Source organism: Rhea pennata, chromosome 19, assembly GCF_028389875.1.
Source record: "Rhea pennata isolate bPtePen1 chromosome 19, bPtePen1.pri, whole genome shotgun sequence".
NCBI classification, from domain to species: domain Eukaryota; kingdom Metazoa; phylum Chordata; class Aves; order Rheiformes; family Rheidae; genus Rhea; species Rhea pennata.
Genome location: NC_084681.1, coordinates 4,495,261 through 4,520,090, shown reverse-complemented (window position 1 = coordinate 4,520,090; position 24,830 = coordinate 4,495,261). Strand labels below are relative to the sequence as shown.

Below are 24,830 nucleotides of genomic sequence, written 5' to 3'. Positions count from 1 at the left end.
TAGGCCGCCCCGAGGCGGAGCGGACGCGCAGCTCTCCTTGCAAACGTGCCGCTCCAGCTCAGCCTGCTGGAGCAGGGGAGCAGCCCCGCTGCCCCAAGTCTTGCTTGCACACCGGGTAACAGCCCTAGCTCTGGGGCGGCAGAAGGGACAGGGCGCACCCGCGGGCCCCTCCGCGATCCCCCGCGGGCTGCACAGCAACGGGAGGAGCCCGAAGGGCTGCAAACCGGCACAGAAGGGAGCTGCCCCCGGCACGACAAAGCGGAGCGAGCCCCGCGAGGCAAGGTTAACACGCTCCCGCGCGGTTTATTTTAGCGCCCGTTGAAGCGCCACGGCTGCCCCGCCAGACGAAGCAGGGCGCGACGGCTACGACAAAATGGCGGCGGCTGCTAGCGCGAGGCACGGCGGGACGGCCCGGGCAGTGGCGCAGAGAGCCGGCAGCGCGTCACGTGGTCACCCCCTCCCACGCCGCGCCGCGGTGCATGCTGGGGGCTCGGAGGCGGTGGCGCTAGCGGGCGCGCGGCGGCCATTTTGTGCTTGCCTCGCTCGCCTCTGTGGAGCGGTTGGTGTGGGCGCTGCGGTTCGGGAGGGAAGGAGCTCCGTTGTCCCTCTGCGTAGGTCTGGGGCGCCGCCGCCGCCATGGGCCGTAAAAAGAAGAAGCAGCTGAAGCCTTGGTGCTGGTATCCTTCAGTGTGGGACAAGGCGGGTGTGGGGATTGGAGTGGGGGAGGGGAGCGGCGCGGTCCCGTCCTGTCCCTTCCTGTCCCTTCCCTTCCCTTCCCTTCCCTTCTTTTGCCGGCCTCTTCGGCACCCCAGGATGGGGCTGTTTTCTGTTCTCTTTCCCTGCCATCGTGTAGCCCAGGGATTGATTCTGTTTGCGTGTTCCTCAGCGCGGGGATGGGGCCTGGTCCGTGCCCTTCCTCTGTGCTTCTAACCGTCCTCCCCCCTCCCCCCCCCCCCCCTTTCGCGGCCTAGTCTCTCGGCTCCCGCCTTCCTCGCTTGAGGCCTGGGCCTTGGCCTGGCTGCCGCTATCTCTTCTGCCGGTGTTGGCCCTTCTTTGGACTGCCGGGATTTGGGGAGAAATAAAGAACAATCTTTACGCCCCGACAAGATGGATGTTAGTTGGGGAAAAAAGGGAACTGTTTCTAATGAATGCTAGTATTCAGGAAGACCTGGAGCAGATCTGGTTATAGAAAGGCCTATTGAAAGCCTCTTCTAGGCTTTCACATTTGTATTTGCTGCATTAAAGTCAAGCTCAATTTTTTCTGTATTAAAGGATTTTTTTTCTGTGAACCATTTGTAGTCTACTTTTTGTGGGGGGTAATGTAGATTTGCATGTTCTTTCTCTAAAATACTTCTTCCAGCGTGGAATCACTAAAAAAGAAAAATGGTAAATGATCGTAAAGCAGCTTGTAAACTTTAGAAAAAAATCCTTTGAAGGCATCTGTGCTTTTACTTTAGATATTAATAAATTTTATATTTTGCTGGAAGTCAAAGACATACTCTAATAACAAAACATAGCTGACAATGAATGTGTCTCTGTGTTGCTAAGCAAGGTGTTTGGAGTGTTCACTGACATTAATGCTGACCTGCAGAAGGAAATCTGCAGTTTGCCTCCTATGCCATATGGATATCAAAAAGCCCTTTATTTGCAACATTTTTTATTAAAAAACAAAAAAGTTTTTGGCTGTGGCTATATATGTAGTGTCATAGAAATTGATACATTTGAGTGACTGAAAAAGGAAGGGCATTTTTAACTAAAAACTTGATTTTTTTTCCTCTTTAAATAACAAGTATCAGTAGCTAACATTTAATACGTGTGCTTATAAATATTTAGCATCACTTTCCTGTCATGATTTTGAAGCTTGTTTTTCTTTTAATGCTTTAACAACTTTATTCTAAAAGCATGCAGAAGCAGAATAATTCCGCTTGGAAATAACTAGGACCTGAAAAGTCTGTGACAACAGGAAGACAAAGATTAGATTCTAATGACATGCATACCTCTTTCCAGTTTTGTAATTTACATAACTGTTTGGAGAGAGAACTGCTGGGTGGTATGAAAGGGTGATGCTTGGTTTCAGACATCAATGAACAATCTGCGGTGATTTGAATACTCAGAGACATTTTCTGTGCTTTCCTTCCTTTAGGAGAAATTACAGTAATACTTATTATCTTAGTGTTACATAAATGCTCATTTTCTGGATTAAATATTTCCTTAACAGTCTTCAATAGGTATTGTAACAGGGATTTTGATGATGAAAAAATCCTTATACAGCATCAAAAAGCAAAGCACTTTAAATGTCATATATGTCATAAAAAACTGTATACAGGACCTGGTTTAGCTATACATTGCATGCAGGTAAGTTTTAAACATGCATATTTATTTTCTTCGTTATGTAAGATTGTAAATAATAGAGAACTTAAAGATGTTCTTTGGAGGGGTGGCTTCTAGAATCTTGAAAATGCACTAGAAATAGGTGATAGTCATCTGTTTCCAGGACAGAAGTGATCCTCTATGCCAGCGTTCATATAGAATATATGCAGTAGAGATTTTTAGGCCATTGTAGGGATGGAGGAGGAGTGAAGAAATTGTTGCCCTTTGTTTGTTTGTTTGTTTTAACTTTCTAGGTACATAAAGAAACAATAGATGCTGTTCCAAATGCTATTCCTGGAAGAACAGACATTGAACTGGAAATCTATGGCATGGAGGGCATTCCAGAAAAAGATATGGAGGAAAGGAGAAGATTACTTGAACAAAAAACTCAGGGTAAAGAAATCTGGCTAGTTATCTGTCATTACCGTAGTCCATTTGTCAAATAGATTTACTTTGATTTTTTTTTTTTTTGAGTCAGCTATTAAAATTGAGTATTAGATCTTAATCACACAGTAGAAGGTATTAACTTGCCTCAGAGACACATAAATCAAACAATTTCCCCCCCCCAGCATATGATATTTTGTATGCACTTCAAGTCATGTTTTGTAGGCTTTGAGTAAAAAAAAAAAAAAAATCATCGTTCTGGGTTTTTTTCTGTTTGTTTTGGGTTTTTCAGGCAATGAAAATTGGTTGAGTGTTGGCCCAGTGTGAAGACAAATTCTTTGTATCGTACACTCTTTCTTACTGATGTTAAGAATCTGTGTGGTACGGAGTCTTCCTCAGAAGAGTAATGCTTGGGTTAATGCATTCTGTAACTGTAATTCTAGACCTTTGCCAGTCACTTAAAGACAAGTGATATTTCTTTTTCCTGTTTAGAAATATCTACATGCTGGTACAGCTAAAACATCAAATTGCCTTAATAAGTAATTGGATTGCAGATTCTAGATTTTGGGGGGGGGGGTTGTTGCATGGTTTTTTTTTTTTTTTTTTTTTGAGGATCAGTGGGAGGGAGAAAGGCAGAGGATGATGCAAGCCTGATGATGCAGGAGTACTCAGATTTCTTTGCTGTTAGATTTAACTGTGCTTGAATTTCTGTGACTTACTCTGACCAGCATGAAAAAGACCCTCATTTATGTTGAGGGTCATTATGGTGTGAGTGACTTTTCCTCTCCTTTTATTATTTGTGTGTATAGTGGTAAGTTCACATAGTTTGATTTATGAATTTTTGAATGTGATGGTAAGGTTTGAAATTTTTATTTTTTTAAATTGGAATATTCCAGATAACATGTAAACTTACAGAATATAACTTACCTTCAGTCTGACCTTATACATCATACTATTTAGCAGAAAGCCAGAAAAAGAAACAACAAGATGATTCTGATGAGTATGAAGATGATGAATCTGCAGCTTCAACTTCATTTCAACCACAACAGGTTCAGCCACAGCAGGGGTACATTCCCCCAATGGCACAACCAGGTTTGCCTCCAGTACCAGGTGCACCAGGAATGCCTCCAGGTAACATGGTATTTTGAGGTAGCTATTAAAAATCTGAGTAGAAATGCAGTTTGCTACTTGCATGCTGGAATAATGATTACCCCTACTGACACTCTGGTGTTAAAGGTTGCAAAATAGCTTGAGGTGCTTGGAAGTGGTTTTCTGGATATTTCTTACCCCTCCCCCCCATCACATACATGTGCCTATTTTCAATTGAGCAGAAGACTAAGATACATAACGCTTGCATCTAGATGGAAGCAGTGTTAATATGGTGGTAAAACTGGTCAGGAAATGGTAGATCTAAATCAGATTTGCTTGAAGGTTTTATATTTCATTCTTTATAAGAGGTATATTAAAAAAAAACAATGTTTTAGAACTTCTTCTAATCATCTGTCCAGTCTTACTTTCTTACGAGATTTGTTAAAAAGCATACATTGATGGATGTTTATTTATTTATTAAGGTATACCACCGTTAATGGCAGGTGTTCCACCTATGATGCCTGGAATGCCTCCAGTTATGCCTGGAATGCCACCGGGGTGAGTATCAGGGAGAACTTAATATCATGTGTTCATACGATATATTTTAAACAATGTGGTACAGAAGAAGTAAAGCTAATTAGAAAAATGTACGTGGGAACCCGTGAACTGTTTAATTTTGTTCGTTAACGTTAAGACTAAACAAAGATCTGGATGGCAATAAACCAACATTAAAAATAAGATCAAACTCAGTTCACACGTAAAATATGGATTCTTCTATTTTCCCTGAGCAGTATTATTGCCATGTAAAACATTGCTATGTTGGTTTACAGCTTTCTGTGAACCACAATTGTGTTGTGTATTGCATATATATACACATACATAAATATATATATATATATTTATGTATAGTGTATCTGCTTATAGGTCATGGACCTAACCAGGAACAAATTATTAGCCAGTTTAAATTTTTCTTAAGCTTTGGGCAAGTATAAGATGTTGGTGGTTTTTTTTTTTTATGCTTGTTTGGGGTTGACACAGTACCCTATCACAGTGTGTTTGGAAAATCACAGTTAGATTTTTGATTTTGTCATAAATTTTCACAGATTACATCAACAGAGAAAATACATGCAGTCATTTTGTGGTGGAAACATGTAAGCATCTCATTAATGTAATTCTAGGTACATTCATTATGCCATTTCATGTCATATGTTTGATAAGTTTGAAATTGTGTAAGTGAAAACCTGAATATTGCCTAAATATATGGGGAAAATGTCTTGTTGGGTTTTGTTACTGTATAAAGTATGAAGTTTTTATTTTTGTCTAAATATTACAAAGCTGTATGTTATAAAAAAGATATTTTGCAAGGCATTGATGAGAATAGACCCTTTTGGTTTATAACCCTCTATCTTGCACCAGACTACAACTCCATGTTCTTAGTCCTTTGTGCTTTAGGGCTTGTTGCAGGAGCTCATTTTTAAACTTAAAAGTTAACTAAGGTGAGAAGTTTTTTTTTTTTTCTTTTGAGACATAAATACTATTGTATTTGAATTGAAAAAGTCATGACATATTCAGACATCTTGCAAATGCTTGTCATGACTCTGTAGGCTTTCTATGCAGAAAGTGAACAGAGTTTTATCAGGTTTGCTGGTGTTTAGGACTCCTTAAACTCTTGATCAACTTCGGATGAATGTAATGCCATCTAGTAAAGACAATGAATTTGCCAAAAAACTCTGTTGCACTTCTGTTTTGGTGAAATTCTATGGAATGTTGTTGTTGCATTATGCTTTTACCTTGCTTAATCTAAACTTTTGTTTGCATAACTTGATTGCCATTTAGCATAATTTCTATTTGCATAAAAATGGGTAAACAAGAACTAGGGCTTAGGAAGTAACTCACCTTAGAGCTGCAGTAGTTTTAACACTCAAAGTCATCTTTTGACAGTAGGCAGCAAATCTGACTTGGTTTTTTTTTTGTTTGTTTCGGGTTTTTCCATTTGTCGTTGCTACATCTGCTCTTATTGTTCCTTTTGTAGCAGTAACAGACAAGTTGAGGATAAGAAAGAATAGATCTGGGAAGACATTTGCCTTGCATAGGGAGGCTGGCACTCTATGATGTTTTGATTTTTTGAAAACAGTAACAGAAAAAGTTTCCCAATTGTCATATAGAGTAGAAATTGGGAAGAATAGAAATTCTTAATGTGATTTTGTTGTGCAGTTGCCTGTTATATACTTGCTTATCTTGATAAATAAAGTAATAGGCATTCCTTATCCAGGTTGGAGTGTCTGAAAAATGAAGGCAAACTGAAGCTCTTTGTTTTGTTTCCTGTTAAGGAATTGTTATATGTTTCCCAATTGAAAACCACTCAGTGTTGTAGACAGCTCATCTTCTATGGAGTTGCAACCTCAGGTAGAAAGAATTTGCTTGTGTTATAGGTTGTATGTATAGTGTAGAAAGGGAACATAATTTTTAGTGCAGTTCGAAAGAATAAAGGGAGTCGTTTGAATGCCACCTTTTTGTTAGGAACCATGGACTAGTTTTTTCTTCAGGTTATCAGTAGCAGGCAAAAAGCCCATTTTTAATATAAAGGGATGATACACCATGGTGGGAACTCCTGACAGAAAAGTGTGGGGGTTTTTTTGGTTTTTTTTTTTTTTTTTTGTTTGTTTGGTTTTTTTTTTTTTTGTTTTTGTTTTTTTTTGGTGATGGTGGTGTGTTTTTTAACCTGGAGTGCAAGAAATATTTATTGTAATTAAAACAAGAATTTTTCTTACTCTTTAGTCTCTACTTCTATCTGTACTTTTTGGTTAGTTTTACAGGTTTAGGTTTTCTGCTGGAGACTAGGGAAAGGATAACATGTTTAAAATAGTATGAGGCTGCATAATTACAAATAGACTTGTAATATCACAAAGATAAATTACCAAAAGTACATCTGAGGTTAACTGTTTTTCCTACTTAAACTTTGAAGTTCAGCTCAGATTCTTAGAATATTGTTCTGAAACTAATACCCTGGAATATATTTTAACAGAGACAACAGTTTAGGAAATCTTTTAACAGAGGAAGCGAAAGTTTAAGGAATTAATGTTCAAATAGAAAACATTTTGGGGATTTGTATGTTTTGTTTTTTCATATCTTAACTATGGAGTCAGCTGTACTGGGATTGTTTCTGTTGAGAAATTCAAGTTATTTACTATGCCTTTTATCTAATACAGGTATGTGCTGCTTGTCTTGATAGTTAATCTTGAGTGTTCATACTAGTATTCATTTTCCTTTTAATAGGATGATGCCAATGGGTGGGATGATGCCTCCTGGACCAGGAATACCACCTCTTATGCCGGGAATGCCACCAGGTAGGTCAGGGCTGTTGAACTCATACAGTGCTGAGAGCTAAATTACATTTATTTTACCTAGATCTAGGATTTACATAAACAAAATAAGGCTGTATGCTAGCACTTCTTTGTCAATTGTCCCAGAAGCCACTCTTGCACAAAACACAAGGGCATTTGACGCTATTGTGAACATAAAATTTAGAATACAGTTTTGTTCTTCCTATTACTCTTCTATTTTTAGTGTTGCCTAACCTCTTTACTCTCCCCTCCTTTCTTTATTTCTTTTCTTTTTGTGTGACTGCAGCTGGAAACTCAAAATGATGGAAAATGTTTGAAATGAGCCTGGTCTTCATGCTATACCCATGTAATTAACTTGCAGTATAAAGAAACTTAACTGAAATTTTGATCTCTTGGTATAGATAGAACAGAGCTGGCCAACGTTACTTTTTGAGCTTATGTAATTCTTTAAGCAACCTTAATTTCTGAGGCTATTCCACCTGACCAGCAGCTGTGCTATGATGGCTTGAGATTTACTGGATTACCAAATTTCTGATTGGATACAGAAGCAAGCCAATAGGGCAGCTGAGCCTGGCATAATGAGGTTCGTCATAATACTTGTACATCCAACCTGGTTCTGTTGCACAGTAATGTGATGGAACCTATGTGGAGCTCCCATCTGTGAACCTCTCCTAGAGCTCCCTAAATATGAAGTACCTGTTACTGTGGTGACTGGCTCCAAAAAGGCTTTGATATGCAACCAAGATCTTGGCTATTTCTGCCCTAAAGTAAAGGAACTCCAATATCGTGCATCTGAAACTGAAAAATCGCGTGCAAAAAAAAAAAAAGAAGTGATAGTGTTTAGGTTTTTACATTCTGAGCCATTTTTTTATCCTTGTTTCCTTTTCAGCTTCAGTTAATTTCAGCTAACTTGCATACCAGCTGAGTGCCTTTTATACAAAATAATAATTAATGTTAATTCTTGTGTCACTGTTTCATTGTGCTAAAGACCCACAGCAAAGCTGATGCATATTTCAGTTGAAGTTCTGACACCATTCAGCATTTCATTCTCTCATAGAGAATGCCTCTTTTGGATTTTGTAACAGCCTTATCCACTTGGCAGCATAGGCATGATGTGTTGGAAACAGTTACTGAGTTAAAGGCATTGAATTACTGAAAGCATAAGCTTCTTTGGTCACTGAAGTGGTAGCACAAAACACACGACCACCTCAGAGTAAGACTGAATTAACTGTTGCCTGTGCATGGACACATAGTTGGTGACAGGGAAACGTCATGATATCTTTTACAGTTGTCTTAAAAACACATCTTCCCAGAGAGAAAACTTCGTTCTAAAGAACACTGGGAACAGAATTTTTTAAAGGATTGCACTTGCTTTCTTGAGCCAGAGTCATTACAGGTTCTTTTTGTCTTGTAGGTATGCCACCACCTGTTGGTCCTCGTCCTGGGATGCCTCCGATGACACAAGCCCAGCCTGTAACAGCACCGGGTATTCTTAACAGACCTCCAGCTCCTGCTGCATCAGCACCTACCCCTCAACCTCCAGTTACTAAACCACTCTTCCCAAGTGCAGGGCAGGTAAGGTATCTCATAGCCTGCAATCTATTCTGTTACATTCTTTAAATTGTCACTGTGCCGTTGTCTACTGAGGAGACCCCAGAAATAGCTGGTTAAATTTCTTGCTTGTTGTGATTTTCAAGTCAATTCAGAGTAGTGCTTGATGAACTTTTAAAAGACTCTTGTTTGTCTTGCAACAGCCCTGAAATCAGGGAGAAGTCCTACTAAGCAAGTGAGAGGGGGAAAAGGAGTAGGCAAAACACCTCTTTAATCTGTGTAGTTTATCTTTTTTAAGGTGCTTTGGGTGGGCAAGGGAAGTGTTAGTCAACTGCAGGAATCTGACTGCATAGAACTTTTCCTAAGATTTCCCAAGTATGAATCTTGACATGATTTGTTCTCTCTGGTTCTTTTCATAATGGGCTCTCGTCCATGGATGAACTAATTTGTGCTATAGTCGTGTTTGCACTGGGTTAAAACATTGCCTGGAAGAGTGTTTTTGTTTGTTTGTTTGTTTTCCTTAAAAAGGTTTATGAGAAAATAAGGCAGTAAAATTTTAAGTGCTTTGGGGAGGGAAGTGGGGAAATGATGGTGGTTAAAATGGCTTGTGACCTCTACCCTTTGATTGCACGTGCTGTGAGTCAGTCCTTAAACTGTTACTAGCTTTCAAGTATGTTACAGAAACCTTCATAGTGTCCTGTTTGCATTTTGGACTTCTGCAGGGATGAACTTGTTTACAAAAACTAAGTCCCTTGCATAAGAAATCCTTTCATCTGGATACTTTCCACCCATTTGTTTGGAGACTTTTCACTATTTCCTTTCTTTTATGCTACAGATGGGGACACCTGTCACAAGCTCAAGTACAGCTTCCTCCAATTCAGAAAGTCTGTCAGCATCTTCTAACGCTCTGTTTCCTAGCGCAGCACAAGTACGCAGGAAGTCGCAGTTAAAAACAAATTGCTTTGCAACTTAACCCTTTGGACCATTCTGTAAAACCTAAAATTGCCTAAACATCTTCAGATAATTCGTTATTCCTGATTATGTTTAGCTAGTAAAACTGCAGAGTCCTTGATTGCAAGTTGCATCTTGCTAGAAATAAACATGTCTAAGTGCTCAATTTTTCTTAGACAGCGTGAGAGAATGAAATGCTACGTCCTGGTTCTAAAGGGTTAAAAAAGCATGAAAGCAGATAAATGCATTTTAGTGGGCAGTGGTTAGCTTGATGCATGGTGAAGGCTTTTTAGTTTATGTTGTTTAATATGATGCATCATGATATAGGGGATTTTGTAATTTGTATTACATGCTGAAAATAAGTATTTTTGATTAGAAAGTTTAGTGGCAAAATGTAAATGTACAGTGCCTACAAACAAAAGCATTCTCTCATAAGCAAAACTTGTTTCAAGATTGCTGCATCTTTAGAGAGAACTTGGTAAAGCAAACTTTTCGTGTTTAATAGTTTTAATTTAATAACAGTGTAGGAAAGATGAGATACTAGAATCTTTAGTGAACCTCATCTGCCTTCAGCTGATTCTTCAGTTGGAAATGAGATTAAAGATCTGTAGATACAGTACTTTGTTGAAAATATTGCAGTGATTTTTTATGGAGAGAATGCTTAAAATAAAATATCTTACACAATAGAGCTTTCTTAAATGCTAAACACTTTCTAAATACCTAATTTCAATGAATGCTAACATTTTGGGTTGTATTTTAAACTAATAATTGCTAAAGTATGCTAATAATTTAATGAGAACTGTGTATTGATAGTTATATTTAGGCTGTTAATAGTGATTCAGGAAATATGTAGACATTTACCAAGCTCAGTATTTGAGGTAAAAACTTTGGTGTATGGGTGTGGGTAGTTTTTTTTTTCTTTTTTCTTTTTTTTTTTTTTGAGAGAGAGTTTTTTGTTTTTTTCCTTTTTTTTCTAGTTGTGGCTTTTGACCTGCAACTTTCAGACTTTCCTCTGTGTGTGTGTGCGCGTATATTTATGTATATATATACTGGGTTTTATTTTGTCCCTTTTTTTTTCAGTTGCTTTAGTATGTGATAAGGCTGAACTTTTACTTTTTGTCAAGCTTGTTTTAATTATATATCTCACTGGAAGGTTTCAGAGGTCTAACAGACATCACTTAAGTTTATTTCATATTCTTTGAGAAATAAATATTTCTATTGATCTATCCTTGTGTTTCACAGGCTGCAGCAGCTGTTCCAGGTCCAGTTGGTACTGATTTCAAACCTTTGAATTCTACACCTGCAACAACAACAGAACCCCCAAAACCTACATTCCCTGCTTACACACAGTCTACAGCCTCAACCACTAGTACAACAAACAGTACTGCAGCTAAACCAGCTACATCTATAACAAGTAAGCCTGCTACCCTTACAACAACCAGTGCAACCAGTAAGTTGATCCATCCAGATGAGGATATATCACTGGTAAGTTAAATATTTTCAGTGTCTTACTGAAAAATGCAATTTATGCTGATATAGCTGATTAGATAAGACTTCTTCTCTGTTCTGAGTAACAATAATAATGGTGAAAGTGCAAAACAGAGTGCTAATAAGAGCCTTGTATCCTGAACACATTTGGTTACAGAATGGTGGCTAGCATATTATAATGATACTACTGCAGATCTAAGCCACTTGCACATTTCTGCATGTGACTTAAGACTGAAGTTTAGATATAGCCAATGAGTTCACAGCAAAAGACTTGAGTTTGAAGTGGTTTCAATGCTGTTAATAGCAGTCAAGAATCAGGAATTTATGGATAAAACAAATGAACTTTAATTTCAGTTCAGATATTTTTAGATCTGTATTTTAGTTTTGCCTCAGCTTGTCATGAAGAGACTTGCTTCAGCTGGGGGAGGATGAGGCTTTATGTGCTCTGTATAGAATACCACATTTGACAATGTTAATACTTTGAAGGGGAAAAAGTCTAGAAGTTAAAAGTTGCTGCATAATATGCTGTTAATAACATTTTTTGAAGTTTTGAAACAGTTGAAATGTTTCATTACATGTAATCTACTTCGTTTTTATTTACTTTGATTTTAGTGAACTTTAGTCTTAGGGTGTGTTACAATCATCTGTTCCTGGTTTTAGGAAGAGAGAAGGGCACAGCTGCCTAAATATCAGCGTAACCTTCCTCGACCAGGACAAGCATCCTTGGGTAATCCACCAGTTGGACCAATAGGAGGTATGATGCCACCCCAACCAGGAATTCCTCCACAGCAGCAAGGAATGAGACCTCCTATGCCACCTCATGGTAATCATAAGTTTCCTAGTTTTCTTTCTTTAAGGATTTGTTCCATCTATAAGCTTTTTAAAAATCTAAAATGGCAGATACTGTGAAGAAACAGCTTTCCAAAAAATACAGCTTCTGCCCACTGTTGACACCTAAAATAGCTGCTTTAAAAAACTTGAATTCTTGTTTGCATCTTAAATGTTTTGTTTATAGGTCAGTATGGTGCTCATCACCAGGGCATGCCAGGATACCTTCCTGGAGCGATGCCTCCTTATGGTCAGGGACCTCCGATGGTGCCCCCTTACCAAAGTGGACCTCCTCGACCTCCAATGGGAATGAGACCTCCTGTAATGTCGCAAGGTGGCCGCTACTGATGCTACTACACACACTCTAATAGGTTTGGAGATTAAACCTTTTCTCATCTTGTGCTGTTAATATAGGCAAGCTTCCGTCAATTAAGGCTTCATTGTGACTTTAAAAAAAATAAGTATCTTCCCACATGCAAGGAACTATTGGACATTCTTATTTTACACGGGAAAAATTATTTGGAATAATAACAGGAACTTTTCCTGATGTTGCAATTTATACTGTATGGCTTCTTTTTCATGTTTCATCTAGGTTTTTAGAAGTGAAGTATAGTAAATATGGTTCGTTAAATTGTGAAGGCGCTGGAATTACATGAACATACCACCTTAAAGGCAAGTTCTGTAACATTATGTTGCTATTTGTAAAATGATGCCTTCACAGCACTTCAAGTGCTGTTGGACTTCATGTCCCCAACGCAGTTTGGTGAGGGCTGTAACTGTTCCCAACTACCTGTACATTTAAAAGTCTGAACATGTAACAATATTTAATGTATTTAGAGTTCCTCCTGTTTCAGGGTTTGAGTAAACTGACCCACTAAGGTCGTGTGACTTTTCTGTACTGTTAAAAACTTAATTGTAATAAAAGAAGAGAAAAATTTACATGCCTTTTTATTCATGACCAGCTGTGGACAACTGCCTGAAAGGTTTGTACAGATGCATGCTATTGTAGCTATTGGTGTAATGAACATGATTATTGGTGCTGTTCTGATAAAATCTGAATTCCTAGTTCTAAAATTAAGGCACTCCTTTAGCTGCACGTCTGAGTAGAGAAAGACCTGTACACTTATTAACTGACTCCTGAAAAATGAGGCTGTAGGAGGCACATCTTAACTCTTAGATGTAATTTCTCTTAATGGCCTGTGTTTCTTCATTTGTGCTTTCTCATCCTGAATAGATTTTAAATGACTTCTTGTCCTGGCACTTGTAAGATGTAGATGTGATTGCTATAAGATGCATCCTAGTGCCAGATGTGTCCTGTTAGTTCATTCTTCAGCTGACTCTTTTCAAATGTGCAAATGCGTGAACTTCATGAGCCTTTTAGATGACGATTTCTAGAAGCTTAGGTGCATGACACATGGGTGAGCGATTTCCAGTTAATACTGTATTGAAGTTGACCTGCAAAAGAGGGAGTGACTTGTCCTGCTTTTTTGGTGTATAAAGGAGAGATGGAGTGAGAGTAGTATGTTACACGCTGTGTTTTTACTTTAAATATGTGGAATTTGCAATTTTATTTGACTCTAAAGGGTGAGACATCCCATATACTATGATCAGATGTTGGCTGAGTTTCCCGAGTTATTTAATGGAATTTTCTAGAGCAGGAGACATTTCCATCAATTTTCCTCGTTGGCAAACGTAAATCTTAATAATTTGAATTAGTCATTTATCTATTTATAAGAGTAAAGTGATAGATGACAGTCAAGACTGTAATTCTCTGAATGTCTAACATCACCGTGTTAATATGTTGTATTTCTGATGAGAATGCAAAAGCACAGGGTGACTTTGGAGAAGAAAAAGAAGTGATAATTTTCCTGGTCGCCTTCTTGGAACAGGGGAAAAAGGGTGAGGAGTTTTTCATTTGCAGGTCAACTTTCAATACGTGTTCCAGCCTCAAGCCTTAACTGCAATTTAGTTTATAGAGTTATTTCTTCTTTAGGTTAGGTAGTAAGATAATTAGCATTTTTGTCTGTGAGGTAGGTTCCATAGGTTTTACTGTTGATGGGTAGAGTTTGAGATTTCTTGTTCTTGTTTTTTGGTTTATTTTTGAAAGGTTTTTTTTAGCTGCATGTAAGTACTTCATATGGCTTTATTCTGTACAGTCTCTTAATAGTTCAGAAATATAATATAGCTGTAATATAGCTGTGTCTCAGCTTCAAAGATTTGGGCTCATGGAACAGTCATAAAGATACTAGAGCATCCAATACGTTCTAATTCCAGCTGAATGGCCTTAGTTTAAACATTACAAATTGTCAGGCACTTTTGCTGAAGTGTTTTTAAGACCATAACTCCAAGCCTCTATTGAGAAGCAGTTCTCTCTGGTCACTGGTATCTGCTGATCGATCACCTGTCAGATGTTCAGTAATAGGCTTGCAAATGTGCTGAGTGGGCCTTGATGTCAAATCTTTTGTTAGTTCTTCACCTTGCTTTATACCTATGTCTTAGAGATCAAACTGTGCTGCCTATGCAAATACTTTTGATGCTCTGATTTTTCTTCTGTTTTTTTCTTCATCTAATAAGTATAATTCACAAAACACTAGAGAGATTGTAATGATGTCTTACACTCATCCTTTTCATAATACTATGCAATTCCTATGTTATAAATTGATCTTAACTTGTAAAACTATGGAACTTCTTGCTTTTTCTGAAGATCTTATTGCTGCTGTAAGGATGCTTTGCCTTCCTGCCCATAGTAAAGTTATATACCTTCTCCCTTCGGTATCTTCCTGTAACTCACTTTATTGGTATGTTGTTTTCAGATCCCTGTTTTTCCTGGGATAACTATTTGAAAACATTACTGCATGTACTGTTAACTCAGCATATTCTGCAAGTTGTCTTGATTAAGAATTAAGAAAAAGTTACCTTTCTTAAATAGTGAATATGTAGCTGTTCTGATAATAGCATCACCTTGTAGCTAGTACTGTGTGGACTTAAGAGCTTGCAAGCATTTAAGGATTGAACTTTCCTTAATAATAATGTTATGATAATCCCTCAACTAAGCACTACCAAATATAGTCATCTGATGCTTTAATCTGCAGCAAACAGGTGAACAACTTTTCTGTGTTTTTTCATGCAGATAATGCCTTTCTTGTTCCTTTCATATCTGTGCTTATAAGAGCTGTGATGTGGCTATCTTCAGTTACTCTTGTGCCCTTACTATGCACTCTTGTGTAAACAGCTATTTTGATGCATATGTTGTCTGTTGATCCCTATCTTCATTTCTTTGGATACTGCTTCTTAATGTTCAGAGAGTTGGATTTATGGTGCATTTCCCCAAAAGAAAAAAACTGCTTATACCTTTGTATGTAGTAGTTCTTTATTAAAGAAAAAAAAGAAAAGAGAAAAAAAAGGCTTGGTTTATGGCACAAAGCTTAATCGACATAACTATGCCAGCAAAATCTTGTTGTAATGCAGCCAATACCAGCAGGTTTTTGCTTTAGTTAATCTCTCCTTGGAAATAGATAGTAGAAGCTTTTATACCTGCAGGAAAGCATGTCTTCTGTAACTGTTACAGGACTCTAATGAAATAACTGCGTAAGCAGAAGCTTTGTTTTTGGTTATTGACTAAATCTGTCATGGTATATGTCATAATAAAACCAAATTCTGCCAATGACTTTTGACCAACTTTTAAATTAGCAGTAATGCAAGTGTAGAATACAATAAACAGACTGCGAGAAAACTTACTCAAATGGAAAAAGATGTTTATGCAAATTGCTGGCATTTGTGACATCTAGAACTTTTATGAGGTTTTATAAATTATTTTTTACGTAGTCTCTCGGTATCTGTGTGAGAGGCAAACAAGTCTGCTGGTTTTGGGGGCAAAATGATGAGTCTGACGTGGGGAGAACCTTGAGAGAGTCCAGGTTAGTTTCTCAGACATCTTGATATATAACTGTTTTGTACTGCTTCTAGGGTATCCTTCTGCCTTTGATGTTAGTTAAGTTAGCTGTTTTTTATGAACTATAATTTTTCTTCTGGGAACCTTTTCAGATTTCTCCTCCCCCCCCCCTTTTCTCCAGGTGAGGTTTTACGTGCTGATAATAAATTTGAGGCTGGGATGTATATCTAATAATTTCAGTGGATAACTATTCCTCACTCTGTGCATGCATGGAAGAACGTGAACAAGCTTCTAGAAAAACATTCAGCTGCATCTGACTTGTATAGTTTCTACAGTTATTTGGAGTGTATGGAGCACTTGAGCAATGCCTATATGAACTGTGTAATTTATTTTCTCAAACCTCAGATAAAATTGAATGGCATACATAACCTGAAGTTATTTTACAGGAACCAGAGAATTCTGAATACAAGATAAAATAAATAAATAAAATGTCAAGATTACTTTAGTTTAAAAACAGTAAGAAGGGCATTATGACTCTTCTGTTAGACTCTGATATACCAGTCCATGAACTGGGGCTGCAGTTTAAAATGGTTACTTGAATATTAATTAATGTCTTAATAATTGTACTGGTCTAGTTTCTACGTAATATATTAAGGTGAGGGTGAACTTTTTCAGTGGCTGATGGAATAACTCTTACCTTTTGTGAACTAGTATGATAAATACCATCAGTTATGGGAAGATGCCCCAAGACATTTGACTTGCATTCCATTGATCAAGTTAATAAGCAAAAAAACCCTATCCAGTTCAGAAATAGCTACCAGCTATGAAAGGTTTAGTTTGGGCTTAACAAAATAGGTGCTAAAGCAATCATTTTCTTTTGTTTGCTTGATCACTGGAATTTTGTTAACTTTGAATGCATGTCTTTCACTTAATTGGGTCATGTTTTTTCTAAAATTTAAACTTTTCTTCTTCCTATAGCCCTGCCATAGGACAGGCTGAGGCAGAGTCTCAGTGTGCCCTGTTCAGTCTGAGGCAAGTGGGATTTATTTTATTCGTTCTGGGGGCTTTCACAGCTTTATGGCTGTTGGATATTTATGTCCCCAAACTTGCAGCAAGTTTGGTGAAGGCCCCTAAATTTATTTTAATTTAGGATTTTTAATCTTTTGGTAGATGGGCTCTATATTAATATTTATCTTTTTATTACTACTGTGTTTTTAAGAGATTTGGGGGGGGGAACGTGTTTTAAGATGTTTGGGTGCCTTTTCTCTTACTGGAGTGTTTTCTTCATGGCAGTCAGCTAGTCCTTCAGCCACATCTTCCCTTCCTTCATCCCTCCCTCTCCTCACCCCAGTAGTATTTGTGCTGTTTCGTTTTTTGGTAATGTGACTACAGTGTAGCCTTTGAACAGGTTTTTAACAGATAGGTGACATTCATAGTTACAAAATTGTGTAATCCAAACTACAAAATACAGTTTCCATATAGAAGAGTATTTTGACATTAATACTACTACACTTGTGAGCTGCACCACAACAAATATTAATGTAGAGCCCTATGAAGACAGAGATTCAAGGTGGTAAAGCAGAATAGAGGAGCAAGAAGTTGAAGCTGTAGGTTTGGCAATATATCAGTTCAGGGAAGATCTTTTCATCAATCACATAAATATACCAAACACAATAATTTGCTTGCTGCAACAACATGCTGAAAAACATATGTTACAAAAATCCTGCAAAATTTCCAATGCAAGCAAAAGTTGATTAACACATGCTGTTACCTGACGTTTTCTTTTGTTCAGTGGGTAGATTAGAATTCTACCCTTTATGGGGAAAAACGAACTTTTGTGCTGCTGCTTGCTCTCTGTTGCAAGTGTGTTGTTTTGGAGTTCTTGAGGTTGGCTTACAGCCAACTTCGGACTCAGAAGACCAAGTTTTGTCCAGGGAGGTCTTGCAGCCTGCCATCTTGTGATCTTTTTAAAATTTGAGGTGTTTTTTTTAATGGGCGTAGAATGCATTTCATTTCTTCTCTTTTGATAGATAATGATGCACCTGTATGACTTTAACCAAAGAAAAATTGTATCTCTTTCTTACTTAAGAGTTGATTGCACAGTTCTGTTAAACCCTCTCCTCTTTTTGTACACTGCCCATCATATTTTTCCTAGAGAAGCCTCCCTATTTTGGCTGTGGAGAAAGGATGTGTCCTCTGTTAACTGTTCTGAAGTAATGAGCAGTGCTGCTATTCTAATTTTCCTTGTGGTGCTACCCTCAATAACAATGAAGATGGGAACAACACTTCAAGATACACTGCTGCAGCTAGTATATATGCATTCGATAGGAACACTTGATCTAGGTCTTATTTTCCTGTAATATTTAAGGAAACTGTTTTAACAGCAACAACAAAAAATATTCAGTATGGCTTGTACTACTTAAAGTATTTGATTGTAAGAGTTAAGATGTAAAAATAGCCAAATATCAAATACATGATACTGAAATTTGTTACCAGTTCTCACTTAAGACTGCTGTAATACTAGGTAGTTTCTACCCAACTACCTTCAATTACTTTGTCATAAGGCACAAGCTAAAATTCAGATACGTGTGCTGTTTTATCTCTAATGGAATACCCTACTTAGATCCACACTTGGTTTATATATAATAAATCAATACTGTGGTGAAAGATAAATGTCTTCTGATTGGAACAAATTGTTTTGGTCTCTGAATATAACTGTTTGACGTGTGTGTGAAAGTTTCTTTTGTGCAGTTTGTATTTTCACTGTGCCATTGTTTAAGCTGCTGATGCTTTGGAACAGGTGAACTAGTTCTTTAAATTTTGTCATGTTTTGGAAGCAAAGCATGATCCTTCTCAGCACCATATTGCTGTGGATTTTTTTTTCCTCTTCAGATACTGTTTTTAGGCAATTTTAAGACAATGACTTTCACACTATCTCCTGAAAGATGCATTTGATGTTAAGATAATTCCATGGAATATTATTACATGAATTACTGGTTTCTTAACTGTAAGTTTTGCTGCTGCATTGCAAATTTTCCTTGTAATTTCTGGTGGGTAGTTGACAAGTCCTTCATTTCCATCCTTTATGTTCTTGTCTTTCCTATAGATCTCTAAAAGACAGGGCTTTTCTGCTTCCTGTTTGGGAGTTGGTACCTTTAGCTGATACACTGACATTACTCCGATATGTTACCACAGACTAATGTATACACTTAAGTTTGAAGCAACTGATGATGTGTATTTGTTCACTTGCTTTGTGGTTTGTCCTAAAAGATGTATGTGCAAGTGCTGCTGTCTTTCTAGTCAGGGAGGTGGCACCTGGCCCTATGCTTTTCTGTGGGAATAGCTCTGCAGCTACTTGACCAGCTGGCCAGTCATCATCTTTAAAACAACTTGCAAAATTCTCATCCAGTACAAGTAGTTCGTAACTTGCTGTTTTCTCCTTCCTGCCTCCTTGTGTGGATCTAAGGAGGATAATTCCAGAAAATATAAACTCAGAGATTTTCTTATTTCAAAGGACGAGTAGTTTGTGTGCTTACTGACACTCCAGTGTGTACTGTCAATATTGCAGCAGCCTTTGTATCAAAGTTGTAATTCTGTCTCCCTATTTTTCTGAGTTTTCTTTTTGGAGGATCATAATATTTTAGTGACTCTATTACTATTAATGGGAATAGATTTTGGGGTGTTGGTTTTTAAGAGTCATAAGTACATGAGTTTTCTCTGAAGGGCAAGAATTGCTGGAATTCTGAGCTGCTAAGTTGGGTCAACTTGCACCCAATGGTTTCAGCAAGAGAAGTGAATGAGGTGTGTGGAAAATAAAGTACATACAATGCATGAAGCTTGTCTCACTTTAGAATTGTGTGATTGAATGCATAATATGTTCTGTGCTGTGTGTAATAAAGACTATTCCTTAAATACTAAGGGGAGTACTATGGTAACCTCCAGAAGAGTTTTTTTTTTTTTTTTTTTTTTTTTTTTTTTAAGTGTATGTGTATTCGTAATGATGACATTCTGTAATCAATCTAGAGCATTTTTGGTAGTGATGGAGTTCTGCAGAAGAGTAGTTGTGTAGTTGTCAGAGTAGTCATCAGAGACTACTTTTTTTGTTGTTGTTTAAAAAAAAAAAGTAGATATAAGTCTGAAAGTAATTTCAGGGATCAAGTAAGAAGTAAAGTGATTCCAAGGTGTAATATATATTAACAATAGACTTTTTAAGTTTTGAAAAAAAAAGTGTGAGAATTTTCTTATATAATAAACAGCAGCTTTATGTAGTCTTTTGGTTATCAGAGAAGACAGATTCTTACTAAGACTGTTAGGGAAGAAAAAGCAGATTCTGTTGTATAATGAATGCATTTTTACTTTTGTCTTGTTTCATGAAAATTCTTGGAACCTCTATTTGAGGGAGCCAAGCATTTCAGTCTGCTGCTTTTGCAGAAAGCCGCATCTTAGACTGTGTGACACAAGATGTTCTTCAATCAAGTTCTTAGTCTTCTAATTGCTTAGGCAGTATAGACCTTCACTATTACGAGCAGCCTGTGAGGGTTGGTATATATACATCTGATCGCTGCTGAGAATATTGAGGTATTTGCACCTTCTAAGCAAGTTTACACTAACTTTTCTATTGTTATGACCTCACTTTCCATAGGAAGAATCAGTAACATCAGCAGTTCTAGTGATGATGAATTTAACTTTTATGTGTGTTCAAGCCAGCTTTTACAGAGAAGTTACTCTTTCTCAGGATTTAAGAAAGAAATAGTTTTGACAATAGAAGAATTTTAGTGCAAGTGTTAACTTTAAAAAAGAAAAAAGTTTCCTCCCACAACTTTTAAGACCTTGAAAGCTTCCTAAAAAGCTTTTCTTGGGGGAAGTTGCAGCATATCTCTTTGTTAGCTAACTGCCTTATGCCAGATTCAGACTTCTTAATGTCTCGAATCTTATTTGTTGAATTGGAGTAAATATTAAACATGTTCAATGGGTGCTATTTAAAAAAAGAAAAGGGGGGGAGGGGATGGATTTCTACTGCTGCTACCCTTGGTATCCAGTGTGTATAACTGGTTTTAACTAATACCAATTTTGAATGAGCAGTCATCATTACTAAAAAATACGCTATATAATCAAAAGAAAGTATTTCAGTGTTTTACAACTTAAGGAATTATGTAATGCTTTGATATAAAGCAAGATGTCATGCAAAGCTTTAGGGTTTTTTTATCATGTCATAGAAGTTTATATATTACTTGGAAGCACTGAATTCCTTAGCTTCCCTCCCATAAATTCTAGTGGAAGGAAGATATATTTTGTTCTTTCAGTTGTAAAAAATTTAGAATAAGAAAACACACTTCATAAGATTACTTAGTGAAATATTCTGGCTAAGTATTTTAAGTTCCTTTACGTTCATGTTAGGCAACAAAATTACCTTGTTAAAATTCTGACTTTTGTATCAAAAAAACGTAAAGGCAAATTTAAAGTAATTTTATACTTGCCTTTACTTTATATACTTTTCTTTATAAGGGACAAATTTCAGTAATTGAAGTTTGGCTTTTTTCTTTTAATGAAAAACTAAATTGAGTTAAACTCCTTGGTTTAATGCAATTTGTGTTTTTGTTAACTAGCAGCAGAATTTCAGCATTTGCTACTTACTGGTAGAGAAGAAAAATCCCACAGCACTGCCAGTACAGGTTAGTTTAATCTGTAAGTACCTGATGTTCCTATTTGAAATACTCTGTTCAAATGATACCATGGAAGTACATGAGGAGGGGAATTTTGATTTCTGGTATGTGGATGTGTCCTTGCTATCTACTACTGTTTTCGGTAGTGAATAAATTACTTTTTTTTTTTTTTTTTTTTTTCCAAAAAGATCTGTAATCATTTTAACTACACCTGTGGACAGGTAATATTTATGGAAATTTTATGCAGAGCTGTGATGAGCAGCAAGCAGCAGTCTGCTGTTAATGAAAACCGTAAAGACCTGAAATTGAAGATAATTCTTCAGTAACATGAATATTACAAAAGAGGCCACTTTTTAAGCAGTGAACCAGTTATAGAATGATAGATTCATTCTTATTCTGGGGGAAAAAACATTGCTATTGGTAACAGTCTGTAGCAGTAATTTTAATCTTTGTTTGGATTTTTCTTTAGATATTTCTAATAACTGCTTCCTACCAACATTTATGCTTTGTTAAGCCAGAATTTTTTTTTCATTAGTCCATTTCAGTATTTTAAAGGCTACCTACAAATGTGGTTTTTGCCCAGCTGTTTTCTTTCTTCACAGTTACTGCTCTTCTGCTGTTTCTTCCTTTGTCCCATTTTGTATTTCTAGAAGTTTTAGCATTTTGATTTTTATTGTATAGTCTCCAGAGCATTTTGCAACTTAAGAAAGAAAAAATTTGCAGTTGGGTAAAAGATGCAACCTGCTCCAAAACTAGCTGCCTCCATTTATTCATTTATTTAAACTTAGTATACCTCTTCTCTACATGAGGCATGGAAGATGAAAGTTGTTTATGCTTCCTGTGCTCTGGCACACAGCTTGATGATAAGCTGTGAAACTTCCTGTGCCTTAATTTATTTTTCAAGGGTATTCACCCAGTGAATTTGAGAGGCTTTTGAAATTGGTGATGGATAAGTACTTGAAAATAGGATTCAAATATACTAGTGTGGTACCTAAATAGGAAGTTTTGTCAGCTCAACTAAATGATCCAGAGTAGTTTCATTAGTAGCACAGTAGACCTGACACTTCCAGCAATACAACTTGTTTTAGAATTTTGAAACCTTACACAACTCTGCAGAATTTGTCATACTAGCTTGTAAACGCATTATCAAAGGGAACATGTCTTTCTAGGTTTTAAATAGTTACGTTTCCTGACATTTTCTCTACATCAGTTTTCAGGCATCCACACTAAATTATGTTGTTGGTAAGAAAATTTGAATAATGTTAAGCAGGTGTTTTTTCTAGAAGGAAAAAATAGTGGAACATTGCATAATAAATTTTATAACTAATCTTTCTCTGTTTCTACTAAATGTTAATGGCAGATGTGCATGACTAAATGGGATTCTTTGCTATGAGACTGTTGTCCTGTAATAGAGCATGTGCATCTTTCTCTTGATTACTGCTGTTGAGACTTAATGCAGTGCTCTGTAAGTCAGGAGTAATTGATTGCTTTTGGCTGCTGAATTACTATGTGAAGTCTCAATTTTGACAGTGGTTGAAACTGACCTGCAGTACTTGTATCCAGCTTGGCAACGAATGGGAATAACTAAAGGATGCTGTTCTCTAGTATCTCATCACCAAAAAGTACAGCTCTTCAAGGTAGTCCTTAATACGAACCTTGGGAGAAGGTCCTCTCTTTATGAAGCTTCATGGCAATGAATTGTAGTACGTGCTGACAGAATTAAGCTATTTTCCTTTGAGACAGTACCAAAAAGAATAGTAGGGAGTTTGGCCTTTCTCTGCTGGATGAGCAGTCTTAGACTGTAGCTCAACTTTTGATCCATTGTTATGGCTGCTGTCCACTGTAGTGCAGTTTAGAAGTTTTCCCTCCCAACTCTGACATGCTATAGATGAACAGGGAGTCAGTTCATGCTGCTTGCTTCAGCTGTCTGCCTAAAGGCTCTGCATTTCCCCATAGGAGAGTCCATTTGCTGTATAGTGAACTCAAGACTCCTTACTGTTTTTGATTGCATCTTAATGTGTCTTAAAGTGCATGATCAGAATGTGTCCTCCCCTCTCAGTGTTAGTACAACCAGAGAAGTCTGTGTGCTCCTTTTTTTTTTTTTTTTTTTTTTAATCTTGCTTTTCTGTAAGTAGTATGAAAGAGATTGGATCACTGATCTTTTTCAAAAAACAAGTGGCAAATATTGGTAAGTTAATTCAGTTCCAGAAAGAGAGAGACTGGTAAGTAAGTGCATCACTTTAATGCATGCAAATAATAGCAACAGTAACTGTAGCTTAATTTTATAGCATTTAGTTTATAAGGAAGATTTGAAGAAAATACGGAGCTAACATCACCTGCATCTGTTGGAAACCTTCTTTAAGCATATATTTCAGGAATGGATAACTGACATACACACATCTATAATGTGTATCTACCTCTTTGTAACAGTCTCTGATTAAACATAAGTAAACCACTGTTCCTGTGTAGTTTTTTTTCCTGCCTTCTTGAGGACCTAATACTGCAGTGTATTTGTTAGTTGTTTCAGAATGTAAGTATAAAATCCACCTTCAATAATATTTCAATTTAAATAACTTGGTACTGGTTCTCTTGACTGTACAAGAAGTCATTCATATGAGCTTTATCTTAGAACAGATTCTTTTATACCTGTACAAAATCTTGACTTTCTGGTGTTGATGACTTTGCCCTGCTAGTCTGTTTTCCTTCTGAACTGACTATATAAAAAAAGTAACTGTGTAGGCTAAAGGGGTCTGGTAATGTTGGGGGAAGTATTTAATGGCATTTTCCTACTCTCTTGTAGAGGGAGCATGTAGTTAAGGAGTCTGCATTGAATGCTTTAGAGCAAAACACTGGAGAAATGATGTGCTAGCTTAGTTAGTAAACCAGACGAAGCATTTCATAACTGTGAGGATTCCAGCTTCTAAGGGTGAGAATAGATTAATAAGCAGTTCAGTCTTATTTAAGTACTACTGTTCGCTGTTTTCTCAGAGACAATAAAAGGAAAATTAATCCATGATCTTAATACTGTGCTTCCAGGAATTAATGATAGTAGTTTGAGTTAGATATATGAAATGAGGAGCTTAAAGCTGGGTATAGCACCGTTTAAAGTAGTTCAACAGGATGGGGAAGTTGTTCAGCCTGGCTTGCTCTTTGCTGGGGTTTGGGTCTTCTGGCCCTCCCAGTACTAGGGAAAACTGAGGGTGCATTTGTAAGACAGGGGAACCTCCTTGATGCTAAAAGATGACTACAGCAAGGAGCTTCATCAGCCAA

At 37.2% G+C, this 24,830-nt stretch overlaps 1 protein-coding gene across 8 annotated transcripts; it reads left to right on the top strand.

The window, feature by feature from the left end:
* Positions 1–427: 427 nt before the first annotated feature.
* On the top strand, positions 428–12,944 carry ZNF207 (zinc finger protein 207). 8 transcript variants are annotated; one of them, XM_062591539.1, is made up of 13 exons: positions 428–677; positions 2,229–2,355; positions 2,625–2,763; positions 3,715–3,885; positions 4,326–4,401; positions 4,947–4,994; positions 7,120–7,190; positions 8,602–8,762; positions 9,574–9,666; positions 10,932–11,174; positions 11,838–12,000; positions 12,193–12,376; positions 12,598–12,944. In XM_062591539.1, exons 1-12 carry the CDS (start codon positions 637–639, stop codon positions 12,351–12,353), a joined length of 1,494 nt encoding a protein of 497 aa, XP_062447523.1. In that variant the 5' UTR covers positions 428–636; the 3' UTR covers positions 12,354–12,376; positions 12,598–12,944. The 8 variants fall into 8 exon arrangements, with proteins under 8 accessions (XP_062447523.1, XP_062447524.1, XP_062447522.1 ...); XM_062591540.1 differs by having other exon boundaries at positions 430–677; positions 3,718–3,885; positions 12,193–12,944; XM_062591538.1 differs by having other exon boundaries at positions 435–677; positions 12,193–12,944.
* The last annotated feature ends 11,886 nt before the right edge of the window (positions 12,945–24,830 follow it).